Here is a 27,682-nt window from a genome sequence, read left to right as displayed (position 1 = left end):
CCCACCGGGTAGATGGGACTCATTAGCCTGGGAAGGCAGCTCATCTGAGAGAAGGAAAACTCTGATCCCAAACCTCCACTGCCTTGTAGCTACATCCAGTTATGGAAAAGGCTTCAGGAGTCAACCTCGAGGCAAAATCCGGAGCTGGAGTCCCTGAGGCAGTTCAGGGTTGGACACAGTCATGTTCTGGCTACTCCTGCGATGCCGCTGGAACCAACCGTACTGGCTTCTGCCTTTCTATTGGACCATTTCAGCGACGTGGAGAGGGGGGATTTGCTGCATGAGTCTATCCTCCATATCTGCCTTACCCAGGCTTCGCGTACTGGAGAGGACACTGTTCTGGAACCACTATTCAGAGCACGATACCATAGTCTTCCCAGACTGAAGGATGCCAACTAGATTAATGTCTAGAGCAGGGACTTCTGTATCTTAGCCATAGATACAGCACATGCTTGGCATAGAGAAGGTCTCTGGTTCGATCCCTGGAATTTTCACAGGATTTCAAGAAACTATAACTGCTCTTTTCCTGAGTGGTGCTAGGAGGGGCGTTACAAGCTCAACACTTGTACAGGACCACGGCTGGCCCAAGACCTCCAAGGTGGCATGCCACGTGCAGCCACACTTTAACAATGATGTGCCAGCCTCTGGTCCTCCCAGTGTCCAGTGTTCTAGCTCAGCAATCTCCTCCCATTCACATTACCTCTTCCTTTCTGCCCTCCCTTCTTTTCCAATCCAGGCAGTGGACAGAGGAGGTGGAGCAGTGGACGAAATGTGTACCACCAAACTGCTGCCTGAAGTGACCACTTTAGTTGGCCTCATGGATGCACCAGCCCTGAATAGGACTACAAGTGTGATTGCATTGTTCATGGTTACTCTTTTTTCCTAGCCACACCTTTTTCCTTAGCTCTCTCTCACCATCACTAAACAACATTTGTTCGCAAAGGGCCCTGATATTTTTGTTTGGGCTCCGAAGTACCATATACATTAACGGGATTGCATTCACACTGATTAGGAAAAGTTAGTCTTCACTCTGTTGTAGCAATGTGCAAGACTCTGTGGCGGTCACATCTATGTGAAGCAAAGCACTGTTTTCATCAGAACCGGCGGGGCCTGGCTCTTGAGAAGAACAGTTATACACGACAAACTTTAAAAGCAGCCCAAATTAATCACCATCAAGGTTAGGTCAGAAGGATGATGACACCTGGAGAGATTAAAAACCGACACAGAGGCCTGACCATGTCCTGAGCACTGAATGAGACAGAATTTCCAGCAGTGGAACAGCTGGTCTTCCAGCTGCTCGGCATTCTGCATGGGAGGGTGGCCATGAATTGCAGCTTTGAACACAAAGAAGGAAATGATGAAGAGGCAGCGAATCTCTGAAAGGGAAGCATGTCCTTGACATGCACTCCTAAATCTCAGTAGCCGGTACCTGTTTTAGACCAAATTTTTCATCTCTCGAGAGCAGTGATTTTCAACCAGTGTGCCATGAATGGTTCACAGGTGTGCCACGGGAGCTTGGGGGAGGATCATTTATTAGTAGGGCCATTGGCAGGTGTGAGCCCCCTGCCAGCAGTACAGTGTGCCTCATGGATAAAAATCTACAGTGTTCCTTGACAATGTTAGCACCTTGTGAGTGTGCTGTGAGATGACAAAGGCTGGAAATCACTGCTTTAGAGAGAGCATTGCGGCTGCTGGAGTTTGACCCTCAACCAGGGGAAGCCAGATTCAAATCTCCATCCATCTTTGAAGCTCAGTGTGTGTCCTTAAGCCAATCCCCACCCACTCGGTGTGCCTCTCTTTCAGCCAAATCTCTCTCACACTGCTGTTGTTAGCCTCATCGAGGAAGTACAGGATTATAATATTGCAAACATCATTTCTCATGCTGCAAACACTCTTTACTTTTGCCATACCAATGGGCTTGCTTGCCAAAGATTTGGCAAGTTTTTAAAACAGGACAACATCCGTCAAAACCTGTTTGATATTCTACTATGGGTCACAAAGCTTTCTAATGCATTTGCATTAGAAAAGTACTCTCTCTCTCTCTCTCTCTCTCTCTCTCTCTCTCTCTCTCTCTCTCTCTCTCAGGCATGTATTTTAAGAGAAATGCTATGAGTTTGCAGCAGGGAGATGACCCTACGGCCAGTAGCCTAGCTAGAGGCCATGCAAAGCACTAAGGCTGCAATCCTAACCACACTTTCCTGAGTAAGCCCCATTGAACAAAATAGGACTTACTTCTGAGTAGATCTGGTTAGGATTGTGCCCTAAGTTTTGCAGGGAGCCTCACTGCAGCGCGCAAGCGGCCACTTGCCCTCCCCTTCAGAACCAATTCTGGGAGCAAAATGAAGGCATACAGCCAGAATGGCTCCAAAAGAGATAGGGAGGGGCCACTTGCACACTAAGGTGAGGCTCCCTGAAAAAAGGAGGGCCCAATTCTATCCATCTTTGCAGCACTGCAATGCAGCCGCAATGCAGCCCTGGAGTCCTTTCTGATTGCCTCCCGACCACAGGATGCAGTGCATGCCCCATTGGCTTGGCTGCACCAGCATTGGAAAACTGGATAGGATTGGGCCCTTAGTGCTTCGCACCTCTTCTAGCTGCGCTATGCCTACAGCTATGAAATGTACCACAAATGTTACTCTGGTGAAATTAAGACCTTGAACAGTGAAGGCCTTTGGGCCAATGTAATTCCTCTTTTAGATATGTTCTACACATTTAGGGCACAATCCTAACCAAGTCTACTCAGAAGTAAGTCCTATTGTGTTCAATGGGTCTTACTCCCAGGAAAGTGAGGTTAGGATTGCAGCCTTAGTTAGTTTGCCTGAAGTCCGGTTCCATTAAAATAAACAAGCACTTTGCTATTGATTTCACAGGACTAAGCTTGCACGCTTACTTGTTGTGGCTTGCTACGTTACATCTTCGGATGGCCCTCTTTAAGTTTATCACAGACAATGTCATAAGAACATAAGAAGAGCCCTGCTGGATCAGACAAAGGACCAATCTAGTCCAGCTTTCTGTATCTCATAGTGGCCTACCAGATGCCTAAGAGCACACAAGACAATATATCCATATCACCCATATCCTGTGGCCGCTCCCTTCCATTCAGAGAAAGGTTACTTCTAAAACCCAGAGGTTGCATACAGTCATCATGCCTTGTAAGCTGTGATGATGGACCTTTCCTCCCCAAATCTGATCCAATCCCCTTTTAAAAGCCTCTAGATCAGGTGACATCACTATGTCCTGTGGCAAGAGGTTCACAAATTAATCACATGCTGGGTAAATAAATATTTCTTTTGTCTGCTCTAGCGCTTCCACATTCAGTTTTAGTGAATCAGCCTGCACACCGTCACCCCAGATCTCTCTCCTGATCCATCAGAGACAGCTCAGAACCTATCAGCATAAACAACATTTAGACATTCCATTCAGTATGTCAATAAATTAGGCTACTGTTAAGCCATTTCTGCCCAACGTTGCATATATGCAAAAGGGACCAAATGTCTACACTTGTGAGTTGGGCAGAAATGAAATATAACAAATATAGCATGCAGGGGTTTTTTCCCCCCCAAAGCCATTTTCCCAACCTTCTGAATTCCTGTTTGCCCCACAGCAGTTTTTCTTTCCTCTTTGGCAGCTAGATACATAGGACTTCTAAGGTCTAACAGAGGTAATATATGTTTTCATCTCACTCAAGTGTATTGTTCCATGCAAAAGGCACAAATGGAGGAAATGTACCAAGGCAGAGAGATGTCCTTGACTCTGTTCTCCAATTCAAGCCGGTTGCTACAACAGCTCATTGTACATTATGTTTTCCCGTACATTGTTTTCTCTCCCTCATAATTGATATCATAACAGTAATATTCCCCATCAGTAGGCTAAACTATTACAGAAATGTCTCTGAAAAACTAGCGTGACCTAGGGTTGACCAGGCTTTCCAACTGCAATTCAGAATTTACTTCGTAATTTGTTTTCGCGATTGGCCCCATCAATAAAATGACCACACTAAAATTGCTCAGAATGAAGTAGCGACAACAAACAACACATCATAAAGCAACATAGAAAAAGATGGCGTATATCCAGTTTACAGTCAATTGCATGGTCATCACGAAAATGCTGGATGACATTTGGCTGCAACTAACCCAACTGTTTAAATAATTCTATTGTCATCCTTTGCAAGCAAACCATTTGGTTTCTCCTGATCTGACCAGTTCAGTAACAGGCAGTCAACTCTATTCTATACATTCTATTCGAACACCAAAACAGATGATGATGATCACCATCACCATCACGATCAAAAAGACGAAGACGAAGAAGGAGTATTTATATACTGCTTTCCAACAAAAAATGTCCACAAAGAGGTTTACAGGCAAAAAATAACTAAATGGTTCCCTGTCCCAGAAGCGCTCACAATCTAAAAAGACGCAGAACACCAGCCAACAGCAACTAGAAAAGACATTGGGCTGGGGTAAAAAGGGACAGAGGTGCCTTTCAGAAGCCTGGGGGGGGGGCTTTCTGAGGTGCGGAGATGGTGTGTGTGACTTCTCATGCCTCAGAAGTCCTCCCAGAGGCTTCTGGAGGCACTTCTGGTTTGATTGTAAGCTTAGCAATGTGTCTTCCTTAGCACAGAACTTGAAAGATTCGTTAATTTTCCTTTCCACACACTCTGGTCACAGGTCCTGCTCTATGCTTGGCCCCCTCAGCTGAATTGCAGTGGCTGACAACTCAGTCTTATGCAAGGGAGGCATGAAATTGGGTAAAATTGGGTGAGGAGGGGCAGAATGGGGTCGTGGAGGCTGCAGGAGGAGTGAATACAGCGGCAATGGCCCGCACCAGATTCTATCCCCTCCACGGGCAGCCTCCCCATGCCTTTTCTCTTCTCAGAAATCCATGGCACAGGACCGAGAAGACCCACTGAGGAGAGGGAGACTTACTGAGATGAAAGGAGATTTAAATCCTATTTCCCCTCCAAAGCCTCCTGATTCCCCCCCCCCCCACATAAACTGGATGTGGCAAACCCATCTTTGGCCCGGGTGCAAATTTGGGATAGGGGAAAAAAGGATGGGATTGGGCTGTGAAATTTCTGTTTACTTAGTTCTGCTAGTATTATTGTATTATTTCTAATATTTTGATATTTCATGTTGTTTTGCCTGTTTCTTGTAGTTGGAAGGGACACATATGGAATCCAGGTTTACCAGATCTGATCTGGAATTTTTTGATTCCACATCTGGATAGGAACATGGCTGGCTGGAATATGACTTTTTGCCCAGAATCTTTGTTGCAGCCCTTTCAACTCCCACTATACAATCCAAAGAAACCACCTGTAGCCAACAGGAGAGTGTTTGCTGCCTGAACACATTCCAACATTTGTGTTGAAGAGTTCATTTCATCCCCCAGAATCGTCTGCAACACACTGGGGTTCATTAGCAAATTGGTGCTGCATTGGCAGATCAGTGGGGTAAAAGGCTGCCTGAAAGTACAGTGTTTGAAAATTATGGGGTTAAGATGGTAATTTTATTCACATGTGTATTTTGCACTTGCTTTAAGAGAGAAGGTGCTTCATTTTGTTAAGCATACTTAGCACTGGTTTAATGGTTTCATGTGCCACAATGCTCGAAGGATTTAAAATTGCAAATGGCCATTATATTTTAACCAATGCTACTGCTGATAATTTGATGCAGAAATCTAGGTTACAACAAACAAAAACCCCACAAACCGACATTCTCTATAATGGCAAAAATGTATGAAAAGTGCTACTTGCATTCACACATCAGTGACTACAGCCTGCTTTCGTCCCTGAAGACAGCTGCGGAAGGTTCTTTATTTTTCCAATTACATACAGTGTAAATTGATAAAATGGGTGTGAGTTGCAATGGGATATCGCAGGAAAATGCTGTTACTGAGTATGGGGAAGGAGAGACGCTGATTTATTACCATAAACAAAAGAAAGTTATTACAAGAATTTCTAACAAAGATTAATAATGGAGATGATATCATCTGTTGCAACTTTCTGCAATAAGACAGGATATTCTGTACATGCAGGTCTACGATCTGGGGTACTGGCCAAAAAGACTCTGGCCAAAGAGATCCGGATTAAAATCCATCCTGAGCCATGAAACTCGCTAGATGACCTTGGACACGTTGCAGACTGTCAGCAGCACTCTTACTCACAGGCTTTTGAGGACAAATGGGACATGGTTCATCCATCCTGTTCCACATGTGGTGGAGAACAAAGAAAGATGCAAACAGGATCTCAGTGCAGACACTGATCTAACATCTGGTTTGATCATCTTTCATGGAGTGGTTCTGTGCCACTCTCACATCAGTTCCTTACATATCCTCACACCTTTGTATTGAAGTAGATGAAGCAATAAAGAAGACTCAGCCACTCCAAGGTGACCTACCCAAAGTACAGTAGCTTTGCTAAGAGGCAGTGAGAATTTAGCAACTGTTACCCTGCACATGCCTGATCTCGTCTGATCTCGGAAGCTAAGCAGGGTCAGGCCTGGTTAGTACTTGGATGGGAGACCGCCTGGGAATACCGGGTGCTGTAGGCTTATACCATAGTCTTTCGAGAATGAAGGTTGCCAACCAGTAGGGGCAGAAACAGCAAAGGAAGGTTGCCGTGGGGATAAAAATGGGGCTCTATGAGCTTCTCACACTGATCTTGTTAGACTAAACGTGATGTGAATTGTCAAGCAGTTTATACAGTGGGAACAGTACTATGGGAATTGTTCAGACTATTAATAGTGAAAGGCAGTGGACTTTCTTAAAGGAATCCTAATCTGAACGCACTGCTGAAATCAAAGCAATGAAGGAAATTGTAAATCCAAAGATTAGAAAAGGTGTTCAATGTAGAAAGCAGGCATAATAAGAACGTGTTGGGGAGGGTGTCAGACACAGGCCACTGCCCCCTAGGATCAAAGTACATTGTGACCCTCATAACTTATGATTAGAGGCAAGAGAAAACATTTCCCCCCCTCCGCAGATTTCATTGTTTTCCAAAAGTTAGAAGTGCAGAAAGCAGCATTATGTGTTTTTATTCAAAATTTACATTATAAAATATAATTGTTTTAAAAGTGCAAAAGCGTAAGCAGTGCATAGTGTCAGTAGATCCAGCCACAGTCATTGCCCATGCACCCACCTCCCATTAAATAAAATGGTTTTAATTTTTTTCCCCACAGATTTTGGTGGTCTTGTTTTTTGTTTTTTTTAACAAAAATGCCAGTGCAAAAAGTGGTATTATGTGTTTTTATTTCATTATCACTGTTTTCTCTCAGTGTTTCACCATGTTTTCATGGTGCACAAAATCCCCCCCCCCTCCACTCCAATATTCCCTGGATTCCCCCTGCTACCACACCCTCAATCACTTTCACCACTCTGTAAAACCTTCTTACCACCAGCTCCAGCCTGGATCACTCCATCCCTCTCCTCCACTTTATTTATTTGCATTTCTATCCCGACTTTTATTTCAATCGTTCCCCGAGGTGGCTAACCAAATTTATTTGAAACAATAAAAACAACTCATTGAAAGCAAAAATAAATGCAAGTAACAGAGATGGGGGAAAAAAATCATAGCATGCCTGCCTTAAACAGCAGTCATTCTTCATCTCTAAAGACTGACAGAAAAGATGGGAAAAAATGACTGACTGAAAAGATGGGCAAGAGACAGGGGTTTCCTTTATCTCCTATGGAAGAGAGTTCCATATCCAGGGGCCACTACAGGAAAGTCCCTGTCCAGCATCCATGACAAGTTTAACCATTTTGTGATGGCACATGGACCATGGCCCCCCAGAAGATGCCACCCTCACACAGGCAGTCTCGTACAGCAGTCTCTTGCCTTGTTCTCCCATTTGTGGCAGACCCAGAAGCATGCAGTGGCAGGCTGGGTTTGGAGATGCCACAAAGGGCCTTGTGCTGCCACAGTGTGTGTTCTGGGACAGTGAGGATTGGATTGGGCCATAAACGTATCATCAATTTGACTGCATGTGAGACCAAGAAAGATAGAGGGGAGTTGTGAGGGTCGATTTGAAGGCTGCAGCACTAGCTGACTTCAGGAGCAAAGGACAGCAAGATAACAGACCTGCCTTCCTAGGAAAAGAAGGATGTTGCAAGACGACCAAAAGGGATGGCTCTTCATCCCACCCAGGGCCAGTCTTGGGAGCTGCAGGGCCCAATGCAAATCATTTTTGCAGGGCCCCCTTACCGGAATGAGCAACAGCAGCAAGCCCAGGGTTGATGGTACCCCTTGCAAAGCATGGCACCCATAAGTAGGTGGTGGTGATGTAATGATGCCATCACCCACTGCTTCCAGACCAAGGGGCATGCGGGAGGGCTGCGCAGTCCTTGCGATGCCTCCGCATGAAAGATTCTGTGCTGGAGCATCAGCTAGAGGGTGAGGTTCCCCAGGGTAAGGCCTCTCGAGGCATGGGGCCCAATTTGGTCAAATTGCCCTAAGGCTGGCCCTGACTATGGTTTCAGTCATGCTCAATGTGGGAAAGAAGGTTGGAAAGGAGAAAAAAAAAGGTGGCTACTGTGCCAATCACAGCTTGGCACAGTGGTTCTTGGGTAGCATCTGTTATGGAGGTAGCTTAATGCAGCACCAGTCAGTGAAACAAACACACTGGTAAGGAGGCAGGCAGATGAGGGATAAGACACAAGGGTCAAAAAACAATGAAACAAACATCAAGGCCGTGAACAAAGGAAGAACGAAGACACATGGGGACCTGTGACACAGCCTTTTATACTTTTTTCTTCCTATAGCCTCCTAAGGGATCTTTTGTGGGTGGGGGAGCATCACGGGTGACCCTTTTGTGGCCTGTTAGCCTTTGACTGCATATCCCCAATCCTAACTGGGTGCCACTATGCCACTACATTAAGAAGGGTGCAGCAAAGAACGCATGATAAACTCTGAAGTTGCTTCACAAGCAGGGACTCCATTGAAATTTGACCATGGAGTTGGTGAGGACAGCTGGGACTGGATACCTTTCTTCTGTGTTGCAAATGATTTTGTTTACTTCGTCAGGAAATTCTCAGGTGATGGCTTCCATTCACAGGGTTAAATGTGTACAAGCAAGATGTGGCCACCCATGGAATATTTGAAGAAACAAGTCAGGCAAAGCTTCTTCCAAGATGGTCTGATTTTGGAAGGGGTGTGTGTGTGTGACTTCTCTGAAAGGGGATCTGGAGTCTCTTTTTCAAAGTTACGGTACTGCTCTGGGTCATGTTCTCCTGGCAGGTACCCAGTGCCACATACACAGATAAACAAAAACATGTAATGCTTCCTGCATTCAAATAAAAAGAAATAAAAAAGGTTGTCAGGCAACAGAGGTGCCACAATAGCAACAAGCAGAATAAATAGGATGAATCTGTTTACTGAGCCTAGGGCTATATGACCTAACAAAGGTTCTAAGAATACAGATTTTGCCAACTGCCAACTCTGCAGAGGATTTTCACCAGTTAACAATAAGCATATTATTTTCCAAGTATCACTACATATTTTCAGAAAATACATGCAAAGTCAATTCTTGGTTCTTCCCTTTACCATCTCCCTAGGGTTGGGGAGGGGAGTGTATGTGAAAAAGTTATATATTATGTCTCTTGTAATCTCTGTGCTTTAATCTCCAAGCTCAAACCATCTGGGCTTTTTATGCTGATGGATATTGCACAGGTTATTTTATTACTCTGTGAATTTTAGAGAGGGAAGGATGATCTGGAGTGATAATGTCAGCAGGGGACCAGCATGATAAAATATGGCTCTGAATTTTACTACAATCTCTGAATATAATTCCTGCACACATTAGTAGATTTATGTGTCATAAACAAAGTTGAACATCATAAGCTGCATATGGACATTGAAAACATATGGATATGGAAATTAATTGCAGAATAAGTAAGGAATATTTGAATCTTTTTTTGTAGGAGAAAGGAATGTAAATGTATATACAAGTGTTTCTCCTTCACCATGAACTACTACTAAAGGGGCCAAATAGCATGACTTTTGCACAGGGTGGATGGTTGCCATTCTAATCTAGATACAACAGAGGTAGTTGCATATCTTGAGGACATTAAGAAAAGCTCACAGAAACCAGTATTATTAACTTAACATCTTAGAAACCAGGTTTAGGGCTTATGAGACCAAGTAAAAGGAATGGAAGCAACTTATGTGCAGAAAACTCTCCTGTAAGAACTTCATCATCGGACAAAATAAAGCGTAGATCCCTGAGCAAATGGCACTAAATTTACTCACTGCAGTGTTCAATCAATCTGTTGCTCACACATGCACCTAAACCGCCCTTTGTGTGGGCATCTCAGCCAGCTATTTGCAAAGAATTAAAATCAATACATCATTTTCTTTAAGAGAGAGAAAGTGCAATTACAGAGGATAACACAGGAATATGTATATTTGGAAGCCTAATGAGAAAACTGTCAATCTTTGAGTTGCACAAAAACCTGCACTGCCATCTAATGTGCAATTGGATAGATATTGCTTATGTATGTACATATAAATGAGCGTGGCATCTTTTAGTTGAGTCACTGGTTAGATTAATCAGGTAAAAAGGTACTGATTGACTAAAAAGCTAACTGGACAGCATAAGATATAACGTGTCAAATACAAGCGTAGAAGGTAACAAGCACAATTGTACAAGTCACTGCCTCCTGGACAAGACAGAACGAGGAACAAAAATTGGGCCTGTTCTGCAGTATTTTCTTTTTTTGTTGGAACAATTGTTCTCCCCATTCAGATGTGTGCAGATTTAACTGATTCACTAATTGACAGAAGCCCTAGATTTAACAGACGATTTAGCAATGTTTGGAAATATAGGACGTTGTCTGCGTCTTTAAAAACCAATCAATATGTTTTGCGCACACACGTCATAAATGTAATTGGGTTTAATAGGTTTTTGGCATTAATGGACACTCTCCCTATTAGTCCGTTAAATCAAGATTTCAATGTACAATGAATCATCTGCATTTTATTTAACTGGATGTAAATATTAACATAAACCATATCTACAAAGGAAGTCGGTCACCAGAATAGAATCCAAGGGCCAAACTATATATTACATTAACAGCCCAAGCCAATGCAAATCCTTGCATGACAGTGCAGCAGCGCTGGTGTGGGCTATGTTTCGTCCTGCAGAGGATTTTGGGCTGCTGGAGATTTCCTCCGGGTAAGGGGACATTTGTCCCTTTGCTACAGGGTATGCCCCAGCCTGCACAATGGGACAACTCATACCTGTGCCAGCAATATCACTGGCTCAAAACTGCATTGATCTGTGCTGGTGGATCAGGACCAGGAAGGAGGTTTGGATATGGTGCACATTGGTGCTGCTGATCCCACCCCCGCCCCCGGGCCTGATCCACCCACCCCTTTCCCTGTTGCTGCCCCATTCCATCCTGGCATAGCTCTAAGGAGTCCCATAGGGGACCAGGCAGTGGCTGAAGAAGGAAGTCAAAGTTTTCTTTACTTACCTTTCCTGGGCTTCCTAGTTCCCAACTGGCCTGCAGGCTGCATCAGCAACCCTGCACCATGCAGGCTAGCACAGGACGGGCCATGTTTGAGAACAGGTGAGAGGATTTCATTATCTCACTGTCATTCCATATAGTTACTTGCTATACTTAGAAACAAGAAGGGCACTGAGGCTAAAACTATTCTATAGAACCATAGCAAATTGTGAGTCTAATTTAAGTTCTTTACAACTCTGGCATGGCTAACACTGCCAAAAAACACAGCAATACTTGAGAATATGAGGGTCCTATATTTTTTAGATACCAGTTCCTCTGACCACTTAGACACATTCTCTCTTCTTCCAGCAGGCAGGCAGACACATAAGTCCAGGCAAGGGTTGATGCAAATACTCTCTCCATTTGCAAATGATGAAAATGGAGGCAGTTAATGGTTCCATTAGGGAAGGGCCTTGACATTTTTCAAAATTTTGGGGTAGGGTCTTAATACTTGGTGGTAGTGGCCAGTGTTGTTCAGTATATTTCTAAATGACTGACAGCCCAAGCCTATGCATGTCTACTCAGAAGTAAGTCCCATTCGTGTCAATGGGGCTTACTCCCAGGAAAGTGTGGATAGGATTGGGCTGTTAGATGAGGGAGGAAAGGGGATGCTCACTAACACTGCAGACCACAAACAGGGAGGGGCAGGTTATATCCTAGAGCAGGGGTTTCAAACCCGTTTCATACAGAGGGCTGACAGTAGCATTCATGGCACCTGCGGAGGGCTGGAAGTGACATCATTAAGCAGATGATGGCCAGAAATAGGCACTTTGTTCTCACATAGAAACTCCTTAGCTGCAAATTACAGAAGAGAAAGTGGGCAAATCTAGTTCATATTTTCAAGATATGAAAGAGCCCAATTATCAAGTTGGGAGAGCCCAATTATAATGGGGGGGGCAGATAAATGGCCTCTGGGGGCTGCATTCGACCTACAGGCCTTATGTTTGACACCCCTGACCAAGAGCAGTGTTTCTCAGATATGGATCAGAACCCACTAGGTGGATTGTGAACCAACTTCAGGTGGATCTCCATTCATTTCAATGTGCATTTTATTTTTAAGATATTAGAATTGGTGGTATGTGACTGCGTTTGGGGAAATGGTACAGATCTGTGTTTTTAACAGGCTACTATGTATATGCTTTTAACAATTATAGTCAGTGGGGCTTACTCTCAGGTAAGCGTGGATAGGACTGCAGCCTTTTGGATGTTTGGGGAATTTTTTTTAAAACTGATCAGCAACTGCTTGGGAGGGTTAGGAGGGTCCTTCTTTATTTTAAATAATTTTTTAAACTTCTAGTTATTGTAAACTTTTATTTTACTTAATTAATTTGATTTGATGTTGTCTTATAGGGGTGTTAAAATTTCCTGCTTGATGACATCAAGTCAACATTAATGACATCACTTCCGATGGGTCCTGACAGATTGTCATTCTAAAAAGCGGGTCCTGGTGCTAAAAAGTTTGAGAATCACTGCACTAGAGCAGTGCTTCTCAAAGAGTGGTCTGGGGACCGGTTGCCAGTCCACGGGTCATCGCCTGCTGGCCTGAGGCTTGTCTCCTGGGGCTTCCTTCTTCCAGCATCGCAAAGTTTCCTGAGGCTTGATGCAGGATTGGATGCTTGCCAAGCCTTGCGAAAGGCTCTGAGAAGCAGAAAAGGAAGAAGGAAGGACCAGGTAAGCCAATGTGCTGGCTGGCTGCCTGCCAGCCAGCCTGCCCGCCCCTCAATCTATCTAGTGCTGGTTCATGGCCCATCAGAAAAAAAAAATGCCAGCCTTTGACTGTAGGAAGGGCTACTATAGAGGACAGGAAAAGGATCCCCTTTTCTCCAATACCTCAGGTTCATTCCCTTTTCCTTCCTTCCTTATACCCTGCAACTCTCACTTCCCTAATCCCAGATCTCTTCAAAAACCTACATATGCCCCTCCTTTTCCCTCACAAGCCTGTGCCATTACGCACCCCTCTTCTAAGGTCACCCTTCCTCCTCCCTGATTTTAGAAATGGGCTATGTATCAGAATGCCAGATGCAAGGGAGGGCACCAGGATACAGGTCTCTTGTTATCTGGTGTGCTCCCCGGGGCATTTGGTGGGCCACTGTGAGATACAGGAAGCTGGACTAGATGGGCCTATGGCCTGTTCCAGCAGGGCTATTCTTATGTTCTTATGTTCCTTTTTCTTGCTTTCTTTGCTCTGCAGCTTAGGACTTACTGGTATATGAATGGTCAATAGACATTGCATTGCTTTACTTTGACTTCCCCTCCCCCATTAGTTTCAGTAGTAAGAGTAAAGTTTGCTTTGTGGCATCTTTCACCCTTCCCTCCCTTCTCATTCCGCACCAAGCCACTGAGCAGTGGCATTGGCCCTATACAAGATCCCAAATTAGTTTTCCAACATGTATGCATGTTGCATGTATTTAAAAGCACAACTTGCAACACCAGCCCCCTGATGGCACGCTGGGCACTACCACTGCCAACTGCTGTTCTTTTCTAAGCAGTGAGAGTTGAGGGGTTGGCCTGACCAAATGTTGGAAGGGAGCCTTCAGCCAGTGCCAGACCTGGTTGACTCCTCATACCAGTCCTGTCCTTGGGCTATGTGGCATCAGAACCCATCTTGTGTTGTGGGCAGGAGGTCTGGTCTAGAGGGTAGAGCCTCCGTTTGGCTGAAGATAACATCCGAAGGTCGCCAGTTCGAGGCCACCGGCACCGTGAATGGCGAGACCTCGAAGCAGCTGACAAGCCGAGCCGAGTTATTCCACCTGCTCTTTGGTGTGAGCGAAGAAGCATCTTGGCTGCCCTCCATGTGAGAGATGAAGGAGCTGCTTGTCAGCTTGCATGGGAGGAAACTGGAGGCCAGAATGTGATACCAGATCATAAAAGATCAATCTGAAATGTTTTGGTTCTTGAAAGATAGAACCTTCTTCAATTGTAAAAATCCCTACGGGGGTTTAGAACAGCCTGCCTATGTAAACTGCCTTGAATTAAAGTCTGAGGAGAAATCTGACAACCAAGAAAGGCGGTATAGAAATACCTGTATTATGATGATGATGATGTTCAGTGCAGTTAGTGCTTTCATGAGGATGGGCACACCACCTCGGTCCTATGCTTGGAAGAAGCTTTAAAAAACCTACAACCCCTCCTGTATAAACTTACACAGTCCTGGCTTTGCTTGGTGCAAACATGATGCTTAAGCATGGTCATCTTAATGATGTTTTATAGCCAAGTTGAACAACAGTTTTAGGTATTCAGACATAACCCTTGTTTTAGGCTGCAATCCTATACATGCTCACCTGAGAGTAGATCCCACTGTACTCCACGGGACTTACCTCAGAGTAGGCATGCCTAGCATTGGGTTACTTTGAAAATAAACAATGATGGGCAACCCAATCCTATGCTCTGGAGGCAGCGCGAGGTACAGCAGTGCTGAAATGGCCACTGCTGTATCCTGCAGGGCTGGGGCAGCCACTGTAGTCTCCTTGGGGTAAGAGAACAAATGTTCCCTTACCCCGTGTCAAGTCCAAGTGACCCCAATGGATCTCCTTGGAGCTGCACCAGCTCTTGAGCTGGCGCAGAACTGAGCAAGCCCATGTAGGGCTCCACAGATTAGGAGGGGGCATAGGATATGGCAGCAGCCTTTGGCACTGTCACTGCCTCCCTCCTGGGTCTGATCCTCCCTCAAGCCTGCCCTCCCCCTTCCTCACCTTCCCCCTGCCCTGGTAAGCCTCCCTGAAACCTAATGGGGATACTTACTGCTGGTGCTCCAGCAATGGGTCATCCTGGCACTGAGACCCAGTACCAACTAGTGCTGGCCTTACCACTGGTGAAGCAGCCTCACTGCCGGCAGCAAAGTGTCTTATGGCATTCGCACAACGGTGTTTTGCCGGGACAGCATACCGGTTGCCAGCACTGCTGTGGTTTAGGATTGAGCCCTAAGTGTTATGTCTGTATAGGGCGATCCATCCTTTATTTTTGAAAGGAAAAAAAAATGTATTTCATGCATACAATACATCTTGCAGAAGGTGCTCCCCTGGAAAGGCACAGTGAGCACCAACGAATATATCTGTAAACCTCAAAATTTATCTGATGCCAAAAGCAGCAGGTCCGGTTCATCACACATTTATATGATCAACTAAATAGCTGGAGGCAAATTTGACACTAGGATGATAAACATGGTTATTAAAGAAGAAGAGCAATTCCTCCAGCTGTCAGTTTCCCGGGGCTAATTAATCTCCGATTTGTCATAAAGACGCCTTAAAAATGGAATCTGAGTATCCCATGAATCAGCACATTCTGAACTCGCCGAGCATCTCGCAGCCAGCGCAGTGCTATACGATAGTAGACAAGGTCAAGTAGTAAAGTGAATTAAATGTTATCTTTTCTCCTTGGAGGCTATGATATAAACTTTCCGTTGGAGAAATGACTCGACCAACTCACAACGAGCTTCTTGATTCACTTGCCTTACAGATACCATATATCGCAAAAAGTCACATGTAACTGAACACTATAAAAAAAAAAAAAGGCAATACAAACAGCTCCTAAACAGAGGGAGCCCAGATTGACTTAGAAATAAAAGATAAGTCTGGCAAGGTATTAAAGGCAGTGTGCGCATGCATAATTGTGTGCACGAATGAGTATATTTCTAGGACACTTGGAGGTTTCTTGTTAGTCTTATGGGGAAAGGTTCTTATAATACAAACATAATAACATATGGGAGAGCCCTTCAAATAACATGTTACCTATGAAGACATTCCTATAACCTTCACAAAATGCAAATACTCTTCTCGGCAACCAGAAATATTGCATTAATCTAGATTAAGTTAGCCAAGACTTCTTCTAGCAATTTCTATGCACCTTCCAAATTCCATACTAACCTTCAACAAGGCAATCTCAGCACCAGGTCTTTATTGGCCCATGGAAAGTTAACAGGGCTGATATTTTTGTCCAGATTTTGGAGTTACTGAAACTGATGCCTTAGGAATCCTCAACTGTTCCACCAGCAGAAAATGGGTTCCTTTGGGCTAGTCCCATGCCATGTTGCATTTACATAGGGGTGTCTGCATATGCATGTTTTCATGTGAATTACAGTACACGAATTCATTTTAAAATTCAACCTGGGGACTGGACTCCTCAGATATATATAGCACAGACCACATGTACCGCTCTTAAACATATCAGCTACAACACGCAAACAGGACTAATAATTTTGGGCTGATCATTTTGGGCTAATAGGACAGTCATTCTGGGCAGAATCCTGACCAGCAGATGGGCTGGTGCAAGTCCTTGCGCCAGCCCATCACTGTCATGGAAATGTCATGACGTATGTATATGACGTATTGGCAACCTTCAGTCTCGAAAGACTATGGTATCGCGCTCTGAAAGGTGGTTCTGGCACAGCGTCTAGTGTGGCTGAAAAGGCCAATCTGGGAGTGACAATCCCTTCCACACCGGGAGCAAGTGCAGTCTGTCCCTGGTCTGTCTCCCTGGCTATGGGCCTTCCTTCTTTGCCTCTTAGCCTCAGACTGTTGGCAAAGTGTCTCTTCAAACTGGGAAAGGCCATGCTGCACAGCCTGCCTCCAAGCGGGCCGCTCAGAGGCCAGGGTTTCCCACTTGTTGAGGTCCATCCCTAAGGCCTTCAGATCCCTCTTGCAGATGTCCTTGTATCGCAGCTGTGGTCTACCTGTAGGGAGCTTTCCTTGCACGAGTTCTCCATAGAGGAGATCTTTTGGGATCCGGCCATCATCCATTCTCACGACATGACCAAGCCAACGCAGGCGTCTCTGTTTCAGCAGTGAATACATGCTAGGGATTCCAGCACGTTCCAGGACTGTGTTGTTTGGAACTTTGTCCTGCCAGGTGATGCCGAGGATGCGTCGGAGGCAGCGCATGTGGAACGCGCTCAGTTTCCTCTCCTGTTGTGAGCGAAGAGTCCATGACTCGCTGCAGTACAGAAGTGTACTCAGGACGCAAGCTCTATAGACCTGGATCTTGGTATGTTCCGTCAGCTTCTTGTTAGACCAGACTCTCTTTGTGAGTCTGGAAAACGTGGTAGCTGCTTTACCGATGCGCTTGTTTAGCTCGGTATCGAGAGAAAGAGTGTCGGAGATTGTTGAGCCAAGGTACACAAAGTCATGGACAACCTCCAGTTCATGCTCAGAGATTGTAATGCAGGGAGGTGAGTCCACATCCTGAACCATGACCTGTGTTTTCTTCAGGCTGATTGTCAGTCCAAAATCTTGGCAGGCCTTGCTAAAACGATCCATGAGCTGCTGGAGATCTTTGGCAGAGTGGGTAGTGACAGCTGCATCGTCGGCAAAGAGGAAGTCACGCAGACATTTCAGCTGGACTTTGGATTTTGCTCTCAGTCTGGAGAGGTTGAAGAGCTTTCCGTCTGATCTGGTCCGGAGATAGATGCCTTCTGTTGCAGTTCCAAAGGCATGCTTCAGCAGGACAGCGAAGAAAATCCCAAACAAGGTTGGTGCAAGAACACAGCCCTGCTTCACTCCGCTTCGGATGTCAAAAGGGTCTGATGTGGAGCCATCGAAGACAACAGTGCCCTTCATGTCCTTGTGGAAGGATCTGATGATGCTGAGGAGCCTGGGTGGACATCCAATCTTGGGGAGAATCTTGAAGAGGCCGTCTCTGCTGACCAGGTCGAAAGCCTTTGTGAGATCTATGAAGGCTATAAAGAGTGGCTGTCGTTGTTCCCTGCATTTCTCCTGCAGTTGTCTAAGGGAGAATACCATATCAGTGGTGGACCTGTTGGCTCGGAATCCACACTGCGATTCTGGATAGACCCTCTCTGCAAGTACCTGGAGCCTCTTTAGTACAACTCGGGCAAACAGCTTTCCTACAACGCTAAGGAGAGAGATGCCGCGGTAGTTGTTGCAGTCACCCCTGTCACCTTTGTTCTTGTACAGCGTGATGATGTTTGCATCCCTCATGTCTTGAGGTACTCCACCTTCTCTCCAGCAGAGACAGAGGATTTCATGCAGCTCAGTGACGATGATCTCTTTGCAGCATTTTAGGACTTCAGCAGGGATGCTGTCTTTTCATGGGAAATGTCATAATATAATAATAATACAATACAGGTATTTCTATACCGCCTTTCTTGGTCCTCAGATTTCTCCTCGGACTTTATTCAAGGCGGTTTACATAGGCAGGCAATTTAAATCCCCATAGGGATTTTTACAATTTGAAAGAAGGTTTCTATCTTTCAAGAAACCACAACATTCAGGTGTTTCTTTCTTGATCTGGTTGCACATTCTGGCCTCCATCCTCCCACGCTCAGAGCAGATGGAATAGCTTGGCTCAGCTTGTCAGCTGCTTCAAGGTCGCACGGCGCCGGTGGCCTCGAACTGGTGACCTTCAGATGTTATCTTCAGGCAAATGGAGGCTCAACCCTCTAGACCAGACCTCCAGCACTTTCACACTGACTTAGGAGCAAGGAGGCTGGTTCACAGATGTAAGCCCATGTTGGCCAAACTAGGCCGGTGTAGGGAACGGGGGGGGTGGTGGACAAGGAACAGTGGGGAGGAAGTGTTTCAGGGTGGGGTGGGCAGGCCCGTGGGCAGGCAGTGGGTTGGGGAACATGCCCAGGATCTGGCACTTATGCCGGATCCTATCCCCATTCCTGGGCAGCCTAGAACAACTCAAGTGGCTCAGAACTGAGCAGCCCCATTGGGGCTGCTGCGGCATTACCTGAGTTAAGGGGAAGTGGTTCTCCTTGCCCCAGGCTGAGCCGCTTCTGGCCCCAACCTCGCGTTGGATATGGGGTAGGCCAGTCAGCCTTCCCATTCAGGTGCAAATTAGGATTGGGCTTTTTAAAGAATATCTTGACTATGCATTCTCAGCAAGGGTAGAAAGAAACAAGAGTACTAGGAAGTAAAGATGGCTTGTTTGGAGGCTTGCTAAAAGTATTGCCATGTTTTTGCATTTGTGACAGCTGTAAAGATGTTTAAGCTGCTTGTTCCAGCAGCACAAATTGGCCCATAGGATTGGGCTGTATGTTGAGCTCTGATAGAAACACCACATCTAGGTCTTTCTCCTTGCCTGCCCAGTGTTTTATAATCACACTGAACCCAGATATTGAAAAGGGCTTTGGGCACAATAGGGTCGGAAGCTGGACTCTACTATGTTGAAGTATGTTCTTTGGTTAGTGGGGTCTGCCGTACAAGATTGCAACTTATTGTTATTTTCTGCATAAAGAATATCCTTTCATGTTGGAAGAAAAACCAGAAGCAGCAAAAATGCTCAAGGAAAGAAATTTCAGTGTCTGGACAGAAGGATTTCTAATTTTTCATCCAAGTTCAGATATCATTCTCAGCCAGCTCAAGCAAATTCATCATTGAAACCGCAGATAATGTAGATGCCATAAGTGTTATCACCATACTGAATCAATAGATCACATCTCTGCAAGCAGCTCAACACTGTGAAATATTGATTATGTGAGAAACATAACCAACTGGCAAATATTATTCATAATAAATTGGCCCGACAATGTAATCTTGAAACTGCTTGCCCTCCTAATTAGGAACATATATAACCATTGGAACATCATTTGCATTCACCACACTGGGTCAAACTAAGACACTTGTTTATAAACTTCCTGATCCAAAGATGCTTTCCAGCTTGGCAGTTGTGTGTGTGAAGTTTCTCCACCTGCAACTGCATTTCAGTGCAAGAGCATAACCGCATAAATATTCCTTTGTGCAGGAAGATTTACTTTCTGTCATTAAACTGATTCAGCTGCAGAAACTGCAATAATTCCACACCTTCACCTTAACACAGTGGTTCTCACGCATTTAGCACTGGGACCCACTTTTTAGAATGAGAAACTTTCAGGACCCACCAGAAGTGATGTCATGACCAGAAGTGACATCATCAAGCAGGAAGAGTTTTAACAATCCTAGGCTGAAATCCTACCCACGCTTACCCAGGAGTAAGTCCCATTTACTATTACTGTTAAAAGAACATACATAGTAGCTTGTTAAAAGCACAGGTCTGTAACATTTCCCCAAATGCAGTTACATACCATGGTAGCATCAAGTCTAATATATTAAAAATAAAATATTGAAATGAATGGGGACCCACCTGAAATTGACTCGCAACCCACCTAGTGGGTCCCGACCCACAGTTTGAGAAACACTGCCTTAACACATACACATGTGTTGGTATGAAAGACATTATAGAATAGTAGCCAACAATAGGTACAACCAAAGTTCCCCAGATTCAGATTACAAAATGAATTTCAGACATTCTAAATTCTCCACCATCCACCCCATAGGAAGGACAAACCTCTAAAATTCAGTTTGCAAACTAGTATCCAATAATATTGATCCCAATCCACCAGTCTTCTCCATCAACCTTCCATCCCCCAAACACACCAATTGCTTTCCCCAGCAGAGCAGAAGGCTGCTATCTCTCCTCCTCTTGTCTCTCTGGAAGAAGGGCACTTTGCTCCATGAGATTCTTTTAGGCAATTTCCCCCTTCTCTCCAAACACAGAGAAATAATGGAGAAGGTGTTAACAGGACTTGTGGTCCTTGTGAAGTCTTCCATTGTATTAGCCTTCACACAGACCATAATCCCATCAACATCTGTCTCTTTTCCTGTTTGGAAAAAATGAAAAAAAAATGAAAGAAAAAAGATCTCAAATGCAGGACACTTTAACGTCCAGAGTGACTGGTGGAAGGGGGGTGTGTGTAGAAAGCAGCACAGGAAGATTTACTCTGCAGCCATTGGGATAAATTGAGGGGATGGAAGACTGGGGGAAGATATTTGAGGTATTAGAGAACTGGCAAAGATATTTACCAAACCTTGAAATGGTTTTGTAAATGATGTGATTTTCCCCTATTATTGTTTCTAAAGATCAAATCATTTATGAATCATTTAGAGCAGGGGTGTCCAAAGTTTTACATTTAAAATTTGAATATATTTACATAAGTTTACATAAATGAATATATTAAAGATGAACTTATATGAATGAATGAAGGTCTTGCAATAGCTCAAGGCCTACAAAAGGCCTTGCACAAAGCAAGGCTGGCTTTTCCTTTGCTGCTGCTACTGCATCACAGACGACAAGCAGTGGAGGGAGCCCTCATACCACAGCTCACGCGAGAGGTCAAACAGTCATCCTCACGCTGACAGCAGTTGTGTTGGGCCAGTGTGGGCTCCAACAAATCTCTGGAGGGCCAGAGGCTCATTGGAGACTGGGGGCTCCCTGAGGGCCGCATTGAGAAGCCTCGAGGGCCGCAAGTGGCCCCAGGGCCGGGGTTTGGGCACCCCTGATTTAGAGAATTACCTGAACCAGCTCACCCATCTCCAGTCATGAGAACTGGTGTAGCATAGTGACTAAGGGTGTAATCCTGACCTGACCTGAAGGGCAGGGTTCCAGGGAATTGGGAGGGCAGATGGAGGGTGGTCTCGGGGATGGGCAAGGAGCAGAAAGTGAGGCTGGGACACAGCAGTTATGCTGGATCCCAACCCCCATTCTCAAGCAGCGCAGAGTGGCTACAAGCTCTCCTTGGACTTATGCCACCTCTGGAGGTGGCGCAAGTTCGAGGAGACTCATTTGGGCTGCAGTGGCTACCCAGGGGTAATGGGGAAGAGTTTCCCCTTACCTTTGGCTGAGTCACTTTGGGGCCCTATCTTGCACTGGTTACAGCGCAGGTCTCCTGGCCTGCCTGTTCCAGCGCAAGAAAGTATTGCACTGTAAGAGCCTCTAGTGCTGCCTACATGCTTCATGCTTGGAGCTTCTTGAAAGTAAGGTGAGATGACAAAAATGCAAACAATTTATAAGAAAGAAAACACGGACTAGCAAAAAAGCACCGGCTAGCAATTTTTAAAAACCTAGCCTCCGTATGACATGTTCAAAATGTTTAAACCGGTAGCCTTCTGTATTTCATGCATACAGCATTTATTGTGTTGTTGTCTTTATATCTTATTCAAGCTCTAGATAAAAACAGAGAAATCCACACTGATTGCTGTTTCATTATGTCTGGCATTTAACATTGAAATGCAGCATGAAATGAACACACCAGGCTGCCGAAGAGACACTGAATTCCAACAATGATTACTGACCTTTCATGTACATAATGAGATTGGAGCTAAATAATTTAGATAAATAGCTGAATTTCCTCAGCTGAAATCAACATGTTGAGGCTGAGGTGATGTCTGTTCAAAACAAGGTAGGAGTTGTTTTTGTTTTGTGTTTTCCTTCAGCTTGAATTCTAGGGTATTTTCTAGTTGCCACAGGTGCAAATTTTCTAGTTGCCACAGGTGCAACTACCACTTCCTTACCTACAAAATCCAAAACCTCTGCCCTTTTAGAACTGCTGCCATGAATTGGATGCAATGGCTATGGGCCAGTGGCATAGTTAGAGGGGGTGCAAAGCACTAAGTTTTGCAGGGAGCCATGCCACAGTGTGCAAGGAGCCCCTCCCCTTCAAAGCCATTCTGTTTCCACCATCTGGAATGGCTCCAGGGGGAGGGGACCCTTGCATACTGTGGTGAGGCTCCCTGCAAAACCTAGTGCTTTGCACCCCCTCTAGCTATGCCACTGCTATGGGTGCAATGGCAATGGCTATGATCCAATACATTTCAGGAAAGAGTTAAGCACCTGTGAGAGCAGTCATGGAGGTCTACTGGCACAGGTCTGCATGGATTTGAGTCACAGGATCAGATCTGGGAAGGGGCTAAAATTCAGTGGCCACTGCTACCGAACCTGCCCCCTTCCTGGAACTGATCTGCCCTCCCCCCACCTCGGCCAACACCCCATTCTGCCCTCCCCTGCCCTAGACTGGGCTGCCCATCTGCTGTGCGGTCTTTTGCTGCTTTGGGATTTGTGTCTTCCGTTGTCTTTGATGGAGTTGCGTAAGCCACCCTGAATACCTGATTTGGCAAGAAGATCTAATTTTAAAATAGATTTTAAGGAATCTAAGGAACATTTTAAATAAATGCATTTAATAAATGAGACAACATATGTGAAGAATGTGTGGGTTGGTGGTGGAACATAATTTTCTAGGTCTGGAGAACAAGAAGCCATGCGGAATGCGCTACTGTGGCAACACACACAGTATAGGTTGGGGAGGGGATTAGGAATTTATTTTTTTAAATAATTGAAAGAAGTGTGAAATACTTTGTGGACATTCGTTGAGGTCCATCTGGCTATCCCTTCTGGTCGACATTTTATTCTATTACAGTTCATATTTTCCATGCCTGGAACACCCACTGGGTTTCAGACAGCTGGAAGCCTCGGATTTTGGAGGGAGTCCAGCAGACCTGGTAAGATCCCAAAAGCTGGAGGTTAGACAGGCAGTGTGCAATGCTGAGCTTCACCTCAGGGCATGTCTGAATCTCCAACAGGACAAGTAATGATGTCTGAGATTGAGATTTCTATTTCTGATCAGTGATCACATGACAGTTGGAGACAGCCATCTGACTGCTATCATCGCTTGCAGTTCCTCTTTTTCTCTGCCCTTTTCTCTTCCTGGAAGATTTGCTGCTGAGTACTTTGTAAAATGATGCCATGTGAGACTGCAGAAAAAAATGAACTTGGCTTAGCTCTGTTCATCTCTTACTACAACTGCTGTCAGGCTCCAGCTTGGAGGGCACCATGGCTACAAGTAGATACTTCCTCTGCTGCACATACATCCACGATATGTTCCAGGGTTAAATCAGACTCACTAAGGAACATGGCTCTCAATTTGTCTCTGTTTATGGCACACACTAGGTAAAAATTAATTTGTAACTCACACACCTCCCTCCGCCCTTCCGATACACACATTTGTATCATCAGTTTTAAATCAGTTACACTGCTTCTTCCTTCACCCTGAGTTATAGTGAAGGATTCATGCTTTTCAAATGTAACATTTCTACTGGTTACATAGTACGGGTATAATCTAACTATCCACGGATTTTTCACCTGCGGTTTTATTTCAACACAATGAGAAGGGCCCTTTAAATTAAAGGGAAAAAAAGATGTTTAACAATAGTCTCATTAATGGGGGAGAGGGCAGCCAGTAGGCAATTCATCAATCATTCTCTCTCCAGGCCTTAGAACAGCTTCACTCTCAGGCAAGCAAGCCCTCCCTTCCCCCTGTGCATGTGAAAGAAAGATAAACACTTTGCATTCTTTCCCAGTGCTGAGCTCTGGGTGAAGGGAGGAGTCACTGGCTTGCAGTGAAGCCTTTCTAAGTGAGAGACTGACTGATGACTGACTAAGGGCACAATCCTAACCCCTTTTGTCAGTGCTTTCCAGCACTGACATAAGGGCAATGCAGCTCTGAGGTAAGGGAACAACCATTCCCTTACTTTGAGGAGGCCTCTGTGAGTGACATCCAACTGTGGATGTAGCACACATTGTGGATTGTAGCCCATTGGCATAAGTGCTGGAAAGCACTGGCCTAAGGGGTTAGGATTGTGCCCTAAGTGAGAGAGACTGACTGACTGATTGTCTGCCTAATGACTCTGTTTTACATCACAAAGGTTAGCAAGGCTGTTTTAAATTGCCTAGTGAAGAGACATTGTTTTTTAAATACATTTGCTTTAATGCGATTTTTGTCATCCAAGTGAGTTCTGGGAACGGAACCCTAATCCTAACCAGGTCTACTCAGAAGTAAGTTCTATTTTGTTCAATGGGGCTTACTCTCAGGAAAGTGTGGTTAGGATTGCCGCCTCAACTGTATGCTTCACACTGATGAATCAAAACTTGTACTTTTTTGTCATCTGCCTTGTCTCTTGTCAACTAAATATGTCTCTTGCAGTTGTCTCCTGCAGAGGGGGAGAGAGAGGGCATTTGCACTGCATCACAATCATTTAAAGAAATTCTGGGAATGGGACATTTGTACTGGAAATAGGCAAAACCTGCAGCAGGCAATTGCAGGAGAGAACCAGTTAACTACAACTTAACTTTTGTGAGATCAATTCACAGAACTAGGTGTCATTGTAATAGCTGCAATTCAGCAAGCAGAAAGAATGATGATTCATGAGTATAAATTACTATAAATTCATAACCCACCTTATAGAGCAGAGGCAAATGCCCTAGTTTCAAAAGCGCAATTCTGTTGGAAACATTTGTAATGCCTTGAATCCTGAGCAAATCTTCTACAGTCCCATACTGCACATCAAAGACTTCAGCCTATAGCAACAGAAAGAAATAGATACTGTTTATTAACATGTTCTCGTCATCACATGGTTAGATAAATGACTGATTCCCACTGAGAGCTCATTCACACAAAATATATAGTGAGTAAACATGCATATTTTATTTGCATATGCTATATTTATATTCAAAATGGTTTACAACTACAAACATTTCTCAAATTTATTATGCAAAGGTTGCCATAGCTTTTAGTTCCTCCAGTTCATTTCATCTTTTCCCCACTAAGTTGAAAAAACACACAGGAGCATTGATAAAACACAGCAATAACACAATCTTGATGTAATCCTAAGTATGATTACTTCAAGATTATCTGTGTATGAAATTTTATTGATGGGTACATGAATTTCTGCACACTGATAAAACATCACATGAAGAAGCATCTTCATACGGTCATCAAATTACCATATAAAAATTGTCATAAAATCACAATCAGTTGTTTTTTTTTTAATTCCTCAGTGCTCTATCACTCACACAAATGTACATTGGTAAACATCAAACAAAAATAAGCCTGATGCCATCATATGGACAATCACATTGAAACTGCTTTTTTCTCAATGTGATTGGGCAAATAATTTTGAGGAAGAGAGACAAATTAACTGCAAGAACCGAAAACTGCACATGCAGAGCACTCTGTAAAAAGTTCAAAAAAATGGCATAATGAACAATGCAATGAACAATGAACAATGCAAAGGGGCAGGAGGTCTGGCTCAGTTGGTAGAGCTGCCGCCTTGTATGCCTGAAGATCTGAGGCTGCCAGTTCGAAACAACTGGAGGTACCCGAGAACTGATGACGCACTGATATACTGATGAGCTGACCCTCGCTGGTAGAGATTAGTTGCTGTCAAGTAGAGCGTGGGAGGCGAAGGGCCAGAGAGAGTCCAGATTGGGAAGGAATCCAGCTGGAACGAGGGAGGAGTTCTATGAAAGACTAGAACTATTCAATTGTAAAAATCCCTACGGGGGGTTTAGAACAGCCTGCCTATGTAAACCACCTTGGATTAAAGTCTGAGGAGAAATCTGATGACCAAAGAAAGGCGGTATATAAATACCTGTATAAATAAAATAAAATATAAACAATGGATGTTTCCTAATGTATCAGCTCTACTTCTGGAACAAAACCAGGTGGATAGGGATAATTTCAGAAGCATTTCTAAGTAAAACACATGCTTTTCATTCCAAAAGTCCCAGCTTCAGTTCTTGAAACCTCTGATTAACAATAGTCCTATGCAGATGTTGACTAATGACACAGTAGAGAGTCTCCACGGTTCCACAATATCTATGAGCACACTAGCAAGCCCCACCCACACTCCTGGTACACTCCATTGTCCAGTCCCCATCCTACCGACCTCTGCTCTCCCAGTAGACAGTATATAGCTGCACTGACAACTCTATCAGAAGTTATGTACTCTTAACTATTCCTGTTCATGGGAGGAGTCTTTACTGTAATTAGGAACACTAAGGGAATGTGGGGCAGGGCCATGGAAGGCAGTAGTGGTGAGAGTGAGGCTCGGGGCACATGCACAGACATTGTGAAATCAAGAAAACTCTACATGGTTTCACAATGTCTGCATAGGACTATTGCCAAGCTGGAAAAGAAAGTGGCTTTGGAGAGCTGCTGCTGTTCAGAGTAGAAAATATTAGACTAGATGTACCAATATTTGATTCAATATATAGTACATCATATATAATAATTTCCTGGCCCTCCTAATGCCTCTTACATGCATTAAAACATCAATTCTGAACAAACCAGAAGTGACTTTTTTATACCTGCATTCCGAGTTCCGGAGGTTCAGGGGATACAGGGGGCTCCCCCACATCTGTGGCTAAGTGAAACCGTGGATACAGGATCCCTTGTATAGCAAAATATTTCATAACTGTATACAGTGGCTCCTTAGTATCCTCAGGGGTCTGGTTGCAGAACCCTACACAGATACCAAAACCTGCAAATGTTCCAAGTCCGCAGATGACATGCTGACATAAATTTGCGTACGTTGGTGCAAATTGCATACGTTGCCTGAACTTGCGTAAGTTG

At 44.5% G+C, this 27,682-nt stretch overlaps 1 protein-coding gene and 1 pseudogene across 1 annotated transcript in view; one reads left to right on the top strand and one right to left on the bottom strand.

Annotated features, from left to right (window-relative positions):
• The window catches only part of NAALADL2 (N-acetylated alpha-linked acidic dipeptidase like 2), a 395,487-nt gene that overhangs the window by 274,708 nt on the left and 93,097 nt on the right, over nt 1-27,682 (bottom strand). The window contains exon 3 of the mRNA XM_066622267.1: nt 25,507-25,626. Within this exon, the coding sequence (XP_066478364.1) occupies nt 25,507-25,626 (120 nt within the window). The remainder of the gene's footprint in view (nt 1-25,506; nt 25,627-27,682) is intronic.
• On the top strand, nt 6,429-6,548 carry LOC136646951 (5S ribosomal RNA; annotated as a pseudogene).

This window comes from Tiliqua scincoides, chromosome 3 (genome assembly GCF_035046505.1).
Source record: "Tiliqua scincoides isolate rTilSci1 chromosome 3, rTilSci1.hap2, whole genome shotgun sequence".
NCBI classification, from domain to species: domain Eukaryota; kingdom Metazoa; phylum Chordata; class Lepidosauria; order Squamata; family Scincidae; genus Tiliqua; species Tiliqua scincoides.
Note: the sequence above shows the minus strand (reverse complement) of the source record. Positions and strands in the feature narration are given on the sequence as shown.